This window comes from Nanorana parkeri, unplaced genomic scaffold, assembly GCF_000935625.1.
Source record: "Nanorana parkeri isolate BGI_ZX_2015 unplaced genomic scaffold, ASM93562v1 scaffold41, whole genome shotgun sequence".
NCBI lineage: Eukaryota > Metazoa > Chordata > Amphibia > Anura > Dicroglossidae > Nanorana > Nanorana parkeri.
The window spans coordinates 1,798,113-1,810,611 of NW_017306309.1; the positions used below are offsets into that span (position 1 = coordinate 1,798,113).

General features: G+C 40.7%; 1 protein-coding gene across 1 annotated transcript in view; it reads left to right on the plus strand.

Moving 5' to 3' along the window:
- The window catches only part of BBS9 (Bardet-Biedl syndrome 9), a 248,417-nt gene that overhangs the window by 12,407 nt on the left and 223,511 nt on the right, over window positions 1–12,499 (plus strand). Inside the window, exons 4-5 of the mRNA XM_018571278.1 lie at window positions 1,660–1,810; window positions 8,863–8,927. Of these exons, the coding sequence (XP_018426780.1) occupies window positions 1,660–1,810; window positions 8,863–8,927 (216 nt within the window). The remainder of the gene's footprint in view (window positions 1–1,659; window positions 1,811–8,862; window positions 8,928–12,499) is intronic.

The window sequence follows — 12,499 nt, forward strand, 5'->3', positions numbered from 1 at the left end:
ACAGTTTATGGCTATCTGGCTTTCAGACTTTACTCATCCCTCGCTACTTTACAGCACATCATAGTAGAATCTAGGGATGTTCAGATACCAGTGCCGATTCTCGGCATTTTCATGAGAACTACCAGGGATGCAGTGGTTGCAGCTGGGACCTGGCTCTGGCGCTCCACCACTGTCCTGAAATCATTAGTCTGTAATGTTTTAGAAAAACTCACATGACAATAAACAAAAATGTATCAGTACTTGTACTTGAAAACATGGTATCGGTTAAAAAATGACAGCTGCCTCCTAACTTTTGAATTTTTCTCTAGTCTAGTCTAGTCTAGTCTTGGAGTTGGAAAAGTATAGGTACATGTACTTGTACCGAGTACGGTACTTGGTAGCTGAACTTCCCTAGTAGAATCCAGCTTGGAGGTTTAGCAATGGAGCTCAGTTATATGCCACCCCAAGCTCCTTTTACTTTCTCAGTTCTTTTGGTAAAGAATGCTGCTTTCTTTATTCATAAGGCTCAATTTGCAAAGCTAACACACCAGGATAGGGATTCTTATCAAAAATGTGACAGTTGTTTTTAGTTGAGTCCAATGAGAATAGAAAGTTACAATGACATGGCTGCAATTAGAGTGCATTTGACTTGTGTAAAGCTTTGGGGAATTAGCCTTTTTTTATGAAATAAAGCTGGCCATACATTGTAATATTTTCTTTGATTCCTCCATCAACGGTTATGAGCATGGATCAAGGAATTTCCAGCTGTTTGCATTGTATTCTGTCGGCGGCCACTGTCAGAATATCCAAACAGAGGTGGCTGCTCATTGGCTGACGGTTCTGTTCAGTCAATGTTTACCCGAGCGGCTCCTTCGATCAACTGAATGAGCGATGCCGGCCGAAAAGGTGGCTGCTGTGCGAATTTCAGCCGGTTCATCAAGAACTGGCTTAAATTGGTATAGTGTATGGCCAGGTTTAGTATGTGTAATTGTAAGCACAGTTGCTAATGTTGGTGCCTTGCAGTCCTTGGCCTATATCTAAGTAGCACTCTATCTTTCTATGTTTCGTGTGTTTTCACATTTGTGCAGGTTCTCTTTTACCCAAAAGTAAAATATGGCATGACCCTAAAAAAAATGTCTTAACCGGAAAAGCTTTGGTACTTTCTGTTAGTGTTGAAGCTTGCCCACTCCTTCCTGTTTCCTGTGCTTTCCTGTTGGTAAGTTAGGCTGTCCATCATAGTGACGGGCCAGTAGAACTGTGTGAGGGTGCAGTTAGCAGTAAGCTCCAACTTTAGCTGGAAGTGTCTAAGCTCTGCCTGTCAGAATGGGCTGACAATTGACCAAGGCAGGAATGTTTGGGAAACATGTGAAGGTACCTGATACCTGCAGCAGTTTACCCCCTGCCCTTCCCCATCCCCCGGAGTCTCTTTAAGGAGTCTCTTTAAGGAGTCTCTTTAAGGAGTCTCTTTAAGGAGTCTCTTTATTGGTATCCATATCTGCAATAGTTATTCTGATTGCAGTTTGTGTATGTAAAATTCTGAAAGGGGTACTCAAAGTGACAAATTTAAAAAAATTACAAGCAGCATTTGGAAAATTAAAATTTCCTATTTCCTTTCTGCTCTAATAACACATTCTTTTTGCAGCAAATAAAAAATATATATATATATTTTTGTTTCCCTAGACAAAATCATTGTTGGTAGTTACAGTGGATACCTCCGTATATTCTCTCCTCATCCTCTGAAAGCTGGTGATACCATTCAGGCGGAAGATTTGTTGCTTGAGGTTCAGTTAAGGGATCCAGTACTCCAAGTAGAAGTTGGAAAGTTTGTTTCGTAAGTACATATGGAAGCTTATGCTCTGCATTCAATAGCTCTTAGCTGAAACTAATCTCCCATAATCCTCCGTTTTCCAGCAGCTGGAGCGCCTTGAGTTTGGAGCCCTTTTTTTGTTTGCATTATTTTCATTAAGAACATCATTAACTAGGTAGCTGTTTCACAGCAACAAGTGAATCTTCCCATGATACTGCCTAACATCAAGCGCTCACTAGGGAATTGGCATTGTTTGAGAACAAGGAATAAATGTTTATAAATGAAATATGTTGCGACTGTATGCAAATGCTTTCGAATTTATTTCACGGTTGTTGCATTAATTTTAGGGCTGCGTATGGGAAATTTAATCTAATGCTGATGAGCATTTTAACCTCTTGTTGGCAATTAGCTGCTTTTCAGCATATTGATTGGTGATGCAAGTTTAATTTTTGATTTGCAATTTAAAACGGCTAAATGCGTTCTTTTATTTGCATCAATATCATGAGTTTTAAATGACTCATTTAGTTTAGCCCTGAAAGCAAACCTGTGCTTTGCCCATCAAGGCTAAAGCAACAGATTCAGAAAATTCAGTAGCAGAAAAACTCACCAATGTTGTGAGGAAAGGAAGCCCTGTATAAGCTCACAAGTTGCTCTGGTCAGAGCTTACGCAGGAGTGAGGAGTGTACTCTGTGACAGCCCTGGGCCAATCACAAAGCACCAGTGGTGCCACATGAGAGGAAGGGTGTGAGTGACTTGCTCCCCCATACCCAGAAGAACTGGGGTTTTTTTGCACTCGTAATGGTGGAAAAGATTATGGGGGTAGGGAAGGCAAGATGAATAGGTTATTTTAGCTTGGTGGCAGTGATGTGAACCTATTTTTTTGGCTTGCATGGCCAAAGCACAGGTTTTGGTTTAAAGGGAAATTTGTATATTTAATAAATAAATAAAAAGAAATATAATTTTTTTTAAAAGTTTATAAAAGTTTATAAAAAAATAAACAATAGACAATTTTTTTTATATCGGTTTCGATTTTTACATTTCTATTTCGGTGCACCTCGTTTTAAAATCAATAATATGGTATATGTTTTGCTTCAATAACAGCTGAGATCCATTCCCTCCAAATTCTAATGTATTTTTATAGCGGAACTAAAATTGCTGCATGTCTGTGAAGGTTCTCATTCATCCAGGTCATGGTATATCTGTAAAAATGAGGTCAAGGCATCTGCGCTTGACAGCAAGTCCAGTTGCCTTGACTTAATTTTTACAGATAAAATTGCTGCAGTTCCCTGGAGCTCTTGCCATAATTATTTTTCACATTATGGCACACTTGCCGTCTAGTGTGCCCTCTTCCAGCAACGCAAGGTCTGTGCTTCCCCTTGTTAGTCTGTTTATAACCACTGACATCTTCTTCCAGTCTTTTTCTCCTGCTATTTGAGGTACATGGCCCATTCTCTGCATTTTACAGATGCCAGGAAAGGTGGGAGTGTACATAAGAATGTGATTAGCAAAATGATAAAGCAGTTATTTGCAGAAGAGTCTCTTCTCCCCCCCAAAAAAACAACCTGTTATTTTTAGTTCTGCATTAAAAGACAATTTCTTAGTCTGCCAGTAATTTTATGAGTCTACTTTTCAGAATGTGATGCAAGATTTTATAGCAGATGTACAATGACTCAACAAGATGTTTCCACAGGGATGTTGGCCCTTACTGATTCAGTTGTTTCTGACTGTGTGGAGTTGGCTTGCAACAAATGTTATCTCAAAATTGTTTGAGCTTTGCATTGAAATGCAGTAATTTCATGAGAAGCTTCTGAATGTATTGCCATTATTTGCAATCTTTTCTGAAGATTTATGGTCACATAGGGGGGAGCTTGGCACTGTTTTGACTTCAACCCTATCCCCAGCCAAGACTGTTTTTTTTTTTTTTATATAGAATGGAAAAGGGTTGGAACAGATTTATGCCGTCTGTGTCCCTGTTAAAGGAGAATTCACCTCACTTCCTTTACTGTCTGTCACCAATCACCGCAGGAAATTAATGGAAAACTCTCTCATTAGGACACAAACTGCAATAAAATCAAGAACAAGGTCTTACCCTTCTCCACTCTTCTAGAAAACATGTTTTTCATGCTGTCTGCTCACTATCAGACAGAACTGGAAGGAAGAGTAAATCCATTAAAGGGTTATTAAACCCTCTGTGTTTTTTTCATACATCTACTGCTAGCAAGCAGTAGATATATGCAAAAAGTATTAAAAAACAAACCCCAAAAAACTTTTTTAAAAGGGTTAATACTTCCCCGCGCGCTCCCGTCCGAAAATGTGAAAATTCTTGGAGCAGGCGCATGCGCAGTTCACATTTTCGGCCGGGACGCGTGGGGAGACTCAAGGTAAGTCTATGGACACGTGCACCTGCATGCAGGCAGCGTGGGACAGGAAGTGCATGCAAGCTCAGAGGAGGCCGCGCTGGATCGGAGACCCGCGGCAACGCTGGAGTGAGAAATGAAAAGGATTATTGCCTTTAAATAATTGCCTTAAAAAAATTAAATAAAATAAAAACAATTATATATATATATATATATATAATGTATATAAAGCCTGTTTTCAAGTAATCTTTGATTGCATCTTAAAAACAACTCCAGTATGTATTCCTACTACAATGCTGCTGTTAACAGGATAGTATATGCTGGGTCTTTAGAACGCCTTTAATTTACACTGATGGAAGTAGGTTTAGCAAGTCAATCAATTAATGTAGAAATTACATTTTGTTTATACAGTGAAAAGATGTTGAGGTAAATCAGTTTATAAATCCTGTTCATACAAATTTGTTGGCATTATGTTTCCCACTTTTTAAATCACATAAAGAAGCTTCTAACTTATACCTTTCAGTTTTGAGATCCATGCTGCTTAGAATTAATAGAATTTTGCCCAGATGACATCACTCTAATACTTTTCTGGCTTTCCAGATGATCAGATACATATCTGATTTTGAAATTAGAAAAATTCCGGCAATATGGACGAATGGTTGGAGTAAGAACACATTACCGGGGCTCCAATCCTTTTTGCCCCTTTTTTAGTACGGGAATATACAGAATCATTATACAAGATCAAAGTGTTGGTTATAGTATAACATTGATCTAGCATAATATGAGACATAATCACATTATACATTCCTTTTTGAAGTAGATTATTTTCCTTCAACTTGCATGCAGCCTTGTACAGTCAAATGAATTAATCATAGCACTTTCTTGGGAATTGGACGGAATAGGGACATGATGTCTGCACTGAGATTGATGCATTTTTCAAGTTTGTCTGATATCAATGCTAAGCAGTTCTTACATTAGGATTTATTTCTTGTTTGTGAATGCAATAAATTAAATTTATGTCAAGATTAATATTATTTGGCATTTATATTATTAGAACCTGGTAGGCTATGAGCCAGAAGGTTGGCATATATCTGCATTTATAATAAAGGGGAATATAAGCAGAATCATTTCCAAGCAGCCTTGCTATTATTTTACCTGACAATGGTGTCCTGAAGCTATTGTATATACCGACATTGTACTCTAAAAGGCGCCATTATGTAGTCTGTTTACTGGGTTGTGTGTGTGTGTGTGTACAAAGCTGGCAAAGGCCCCATTCACACTTGTGATTAGGGCTATATTGGGGATTCCAGTGGCAAGAATCTATGGATCCCCCAATCTAAGTATGGCGCTTGAGATTAGCTGCCGCCATTTGGCCTATACAAAGCAATGATAGGCTAACAGTAGCTGGAGCTGTTCAGATGTAATTGGACATCCACTGATTACCAGTGCTTAGAGACGGATAATCTTTCCTGGACTCAGACAGACTGTTGTTGACAATGCAGAGGTTCAAGGGTGGCTCCGTTACAACTCCATAGAATGGAGCCACCCTAAGGCCTCATGCACCTGGGGTCTGGGGATTCCTGTGGCAAGAACCTGTGGATTTGTGCATCAGGAATAACAGGTGGGTCTTTACAGATGTGACTGCTGTGCCCATTCAAGTTATTAACAGGGTGACAGGGTCTGCATTTGTCCATGGTATGATTACCTGCGGACAGCCAGGGACAGATGAGGCTGCTGTCACCCTGTCATTAACGTGAATGGGCACAGCGGCTGTATCTGTATGGATCCACCTGGGATTCCTGCAGCAAGAATCCACAGGTTCTTCCTGCAGGAATCCCCAGATGTGCATGAGGCCTGAGTCAGAAAATGTGTTACTGGCTGGATCACCAGTTGAAAAAAGGCTAAAAAAGGAATAATGATGCAGCCACAACATTAAGGGCTGGCTTACACCATCTGTATTCGGGCTGTTCTGGCCATTTTTTCCAGTGCAGCCCGAATGCATGACAAAGCAGTTTGCCATGCATGGTGACAGTTCACACCAATGCGTTCCGGTGGTGTGCTCGTAAAAAAGTATGGCATGCATCGCACAGCAGTGAGACGCGGTACAACCTTATCACACTTCGGCAAATAGGCTTTGTATTTATTTCTTATGATACTTAGCTCCATTTAGTGGCCATAACGTGGTAGTTTCCGTGGTTTCCCGATTTTTTATTAATGACTTTATTGAAGAACATTGAGCCAGAAGAAAAATGACACTAAAAACATAATTTTTGCCCTATTCTCACAGCAGCTGGTTAACTCACACAGAGTGAATGTGCATGCAGTTCCCTGCATGAATAAGCTATAAAAATGTTTGGTTATAAATGGACCCCATAGTATCCAGGGTCATTAAGCAGAATTTCGTTATAACTAAGCACGTAAAGCCATCTGTACTAAAAGGGTATTTAGGCTGCCATTTCCAACTTCTTCAAAATAAAGATTTTAGTTACTAGTTGAATTTTTTTATGATATTGTTAGTGTCTGAAAATTCTGTTTCTGTTACATGTAGTATAGCACTCCTATGTGCTATGTGCTTCACACTATGTTGAAATAATTGTTATCCTTTGCAGAGATGCTTGAGAGTTTTCTAGGCAGATCTGGGTTTGAGAAAAAAAAAGCTCTAAGCAAATAAATTCAAGAACCTACTAGTTCACATATGTATTTTTTTGGAAGTTATAATATAATTCTTCAATTCAGCTTCTGTAATTGCCTGAAATCTCTTTTCATATCGTACTGCTACCCACCAGATTAAAGTCTGCTTTTCTATGCCATCAGTAAAGACCTTTGAAATCCAAATTGCAAAGCATTTTCTGAAGTTTTGCCTACATTTAAATGCCCAGTCACTACAAATGTTCTGCTTCAGCAGCAATTCTGTATATTTTATTCAGCTGGAGATTGTCAACTCTTTTCTAAGAGCTCATTCCCATGGCATAGATGCAAATACAAGCATATGAGCATGCAGCTTAAAATATACCTGTATTTGCGGCACCTGGTAAACAATACGCTGTTTGCGGTTGTACATACACCCATACTTGTGAACGTGTACTTGTATTTATATGTGCACATGTATAGGCATAACTTCAGTATTCGTCCATAAATTCATCTGGAAAGATGCAAATGCCAGACACACTCCATACAACACTACGACTAGGGATGCACCAATACTAGTATCGGTATTGGTGGCAATACCGAGTATTTGGGCGAGTACTCGTACTCGCCCAAATGCTCCGATACCTTCCTGATATCAGAAACGTCCGGTCAGATGAAAATTTCCTCTGATCGGCAGTGGGAAGCCGGGTGAGTAATGACCCGGCTTCCTGATTGGCCGGGAAGCTGGCGCCTTGCTGATTGGCCAATAAGCCGACTTGATGCTGATTTACTGGGAAGCCTGCTTTCCACCCAATCAGCACTCGCCGCCCGGCTTCCTGACTTGCCGGGAAGCCGGCTCAATGCTGATTGACAGGGAAGCCGGTTTCCCGGCCAAACACAATCGAACTGGCCAAACAACATGGAGCCAGCTTCCCGGGTAATCAGGAAGCTGTGCAGCATGTTATTACATGCCGTCCGGCTTCCCGGGCAATCACTGGCTCCACGCCGGTATAGGTACTCGGTATCGCCGAGTACCGAAAGCAAAATATCGGTACTGGTACTCAATACTGAAAAACCGGTATCAGTGCATCCCTACCTACGACCAAAGTAAATATTGTGGTGCTTGTAGTGACAACCACAGATAGTGCCGTGTTCATCCACAGAAGAATAGAAGAAAAGTCAACAGCACTCACTTTTCTTTTTCTTTCAAGATTTCTTCTATTCCTCCATACATCCCTATGGGCACAAAATGCAGCAGCTGGGGCTCCCAGGCACTGCAAATACGCCTGTATTTGGGTCTGTGAGAATGAGCCGTAGAAGACTTTTATAAATGAGACCAACTATGGTCAGCCTTTGTATGTCTCCCTTGGTCTAACAAATGCTGGAAAAGATAATAGGTTACACTTGAGGTGTATCCAAACCACAAACAAACTAAATGTAATGCACTTTTGCAACTTACCAGTACATTGATGTGGTGGCTGCATTTTATTTTTGAGGATGTTTTTTCTTTATTTTTACCTGGTGATCCTGCCAGTAGCATACTGCCTGTTCTACAATGACCGTACACATTCAGTAATGTATTTATGCATGAGTAATGTTTTCATTCTAGGACAGGAGGTGGGTTAGGACTAGAGGAGGTGAGGGGAGGATAAAACTAACTGATAACAGTCAGCAGAGGCAGAAGGCAAAGAAAGATATCAGTTTACAAGATTACTTGCAGGATCAGCAGGTATTTTTTTTAGCATTTAATTGATCCGGTATGACGAAATGCCTCAGTGGCATATTTCACAAACCAAAAAGGATCCAATAAGAAGTTCATTATTAGGGTTTGCATACACTTCAACATTTTAGCTAATTTCTCTGCTGTACCTTATTTGGTATCTCCGAATTTGTATAGGAACAGCTGCTTTACATACAACATTTGTTAATGTTATTGACCCCTTCTTACATGGACTCAGCTTGCACTTCAATTTTATTGATAAGGAAAACCCCTTTCTTTGTGTGTCTTGATGTAGCACCAATATCATTTTTGTAATGCTTGCCTTACTTAACCACTTACCATATGCTGTTTTGTTTACGTATCTCTTGTAGGGGTATGGAACTTCTCCATCTTGCTGTATTGCATCCAAGAAAACTCTGTGTATATTCTGTCTCAGGTAATTATTAAAACAATGTACATAACTGAACAATTAAAATAAAAATAAACATTAAGATCCTATAAGTCATGGTAAAGGTCATATGTCCTGATCTTCACTCACCCTCCCACATTCCACCCCCTCCTCATCCCTTTCCATCCTGCACTCCCTTACCCATTCACACCCTGCTACCACTCATTCTGCCCTTTCTCTCTTTTCTCCTCCCCATCCACCTTGAGGACCCCAAGAATCCCAGCCTGACTTCTTCACCTGGACTTCTACTTCCTAGACCAGCAACAGGACAGAGACCATTTACCTCCCCCCTCACTCTGTGACCGCATCAGTCCTGAGCATACCTCTAACTTCTCTAACATTGCTGCCGAGCCCTACACATGGGATGCTGATTTTCTGAAAGATGGAAGTCAAGTCTAAACATTCTTATACTCTTGGAATGCCATACCTCCTATTGCTATTTTCCTACTGCCCCCCTTACCATTGTTCCAACTTCCACCTCTTATCAGTAGGCACTATGATTTGTGCTTGTAATTGGAATACCTTGTCTATGCTACAATTCCCTTTGTAGTGTTCAATATTTCTGTTTTTAGCTGGTTACAAAAATTCTTCAAAATAACCTGGTTAAAAAAAAAAAAGGGAAAATGTTTAGACATATAAACAGATCACAGCAAAAAATATGAGATGAAGTGAGACTGCGTATTTTCTTTTCAAAGGCCTTTCTTTTCAAAGACAATAGATCTTATATGTAATTATGTTCTTTTGTGAGACAGCTCAGAGAGGAACCATTGTGAACATTGCTTCTGGTTCATATAACATTTTGCGTAACTTATTGAAAAATTTACCTTTTTTACACAAGTGAATTTTCATTCCTGATAGGTGGTAATATGGCCAGTTTCTACTCTTGCTCTTTAGATATGTCATGGCCTGGTACAGGTTTATGAAATCTGAAAAGGCCAATTAAATGTAAAGTGTCTTATGACACCTCACACACATATGTGTGTCAGAGTAAGCTGTTTGCTGTGAAGATGTAGTGCATACGAATGATGATTAATATGAATGATGAACCTCGACAGCCTGAGTACGTGAATGATGATGTTAATATTTCTATCCTTTTAGTTTTAGTAAATGTTTTCTTATAGGTTTTAAACGGCTTTCTCTATGGACATGTCTGTCTCTGAAGCCACTTTCAATCCAAAATGTCCTTCTATTTTATTATTTGTTCTCTCAGATCAATCAGATTTTAAAGTGACATTAAACACAGGAGTTAAAGTGACATTAAACCCTCAGATTTTTTAACATAAACCAATACTGTAATGTGCGCCTTACTGTAATCCATGGTTGTTTCCCTTCTCTTTGCTGCTCTTCCTTTTAAATCCTCATGTCTTCTCATGCTTGGGGAGAACTTCCCTTTTCAGCTCAGGGCCTCTTCCTGTAGTGCTGGCTCAGGTTACAAGCCTATACAAACGTATACACAGACACCGTGTATCCATTCCTGAGACAAGGCAGTCTGCTGCAAAACAGAAGTTCTGCAGAGCATGAGAACAGATACAGATTTAAAAGGAAGAGCAGCAAAGAGAAGGGAAACAACCATGGATTACAGTAAGGCACACATTTTAGTATTGTTTTATGTTAAATCCTTAATGTCTTCTCATGCTCTGCAGAACTTCCCTTTGCAGCTCAGGGCCTCTTCCTGTAGTGCTGGCTCAGGTTACAAGCCTATAGAAACTAATACACAGACACCGTATATCCATTCCTGAGACAAGGCAGTCTGCTGCAAAACAGAAGTTCTGCAGAGCATGAGAACAGATACAGATTTAAAAGGAAGAGCAGCAAAGAGAAGGGAAACAACAATGGATTACAGTAAGGCACACATTACACTATTGTTTTATGTTAAAAAAATCTGAGGGTTTAATGTCACTTTAAGTCTTAAAAATGCACTCCGGTACCTTAACTATTAACAGAAATGTAGCTTATTTGTGCACCATTCAGCTGTAGATCTTCCAATCATCTCTGTATTCATGTTGGCACTGTCCTTCCTTCTGGAGGATGGCTACTTTTGTTCCCCATGGTCCTTGCGTGTATTGTAAAGTAGCCGCTCCAGACTACAATCTCAATACAAATTAGCTAATAAAAAATTAAATTGTAATTGTAATTCATCACGGGAGTAAGCTTGGAGTGGTGTTGTCACTTTAAGAATGTCAGTAAGGGAAAAATGAGATTATATATATGTGTGTGTGTGTGTGTGTGTGTGTGTGTGTGTGTGTGTGTGTAAAACACACACACACACACACACACACACACACACACACACGTGTGCCGATACTGGGCATTTTCATGAGTACGAGTATGCCCTGATACAAAGTGCCGATAATGGCGCTTTAACTTTTTTAAATGAAGCTGGTGCTTTAAACAAGCTCCGGGCTTCACAGAAAGGCTGCCGAGGTCCCAGTAGCCTTCCTGTGAACGATGGCGCTTACTTACGGTGCCGGCTAAATTCTCCTCCTCCTCCATGCAGCCCGTGCCCGCCACCCGACTGAATGACCAGGACCAAAGTGAGACCTCACAGAGCAGCACAGCCACCATTAACCCCACACAGCCCAACACAGAGCAGCACAGCCCAACATTACCCCATACTGCCCAGCACAGCCCAGCATTAACCCCACACATATATTAAACAATTATATACAATGATTATTTGACTCACTGATGTAAAGAAAGTGAACACAAGGATTTCATCACATTTATTTTTAATCACATCAACTTTGGGAATATTTTTATATGGACTATATATAAGTTGGAGTGAACATGTTGTATAATTGTCACTAAGTATATGCACTTAGAGTTTTATAATATTTAAAGATAGCGCAGTGTCTTTTGTTTAATATATTGTGGGAGAAGTTTATATAGCTTCTCTCTATCTCTGCAGCTGTCAATAGGGTGTTTTTGAGGAGATTGGGGCAGAGCACTATAGCGCGGATAATCATTTGTTTTGCTATTAACCCCACACAGCCCAGCACAAAGCTGCACAGCCACCATTAACCCAGCACAACCCACAATAGACCCTTGCACTGCCAGCTGAGGTTCCCCACAGCCCACATAGAGTCTGCGTAGCCACCTGAGAGCCTGCAGAGCCCACAATAGAACCTGCGCTGCCATCTGAGAGTCCGCACGGCCCACCATAGAACCTGCAAAGCCCACCAGAAAACTTGCAAAGCCACCTGAGGGCCCACACAGCCCACCTGAGAGTCTGCAGAGCCCACCATAAAACCTGCACAGCACCCTGAAAGTCTGCATAACTCACTATAGACCCTGCAAAGCCCACCTGAGAGCCCAACAGCCCACTTGAGAGTCCGCACAGCCCTCCAGATAACCTACACAGCCACCTGAGAGTCCGCACAGCCCACTTTAAACCCTAAATCGCTCACTGGGACCTTGCTGGGGACCTCGGCAGCCTTTCTGTGAAGCCCGGAGCTTGTTTACAGCACCGGCTTCATTTAAAAAAGTCCTCTTTAGCCGGGTGCCATTCGGTATTGCTGTATAATGTATCCCTGGGATTTGTAGTCCTCTATAGCTGGTGG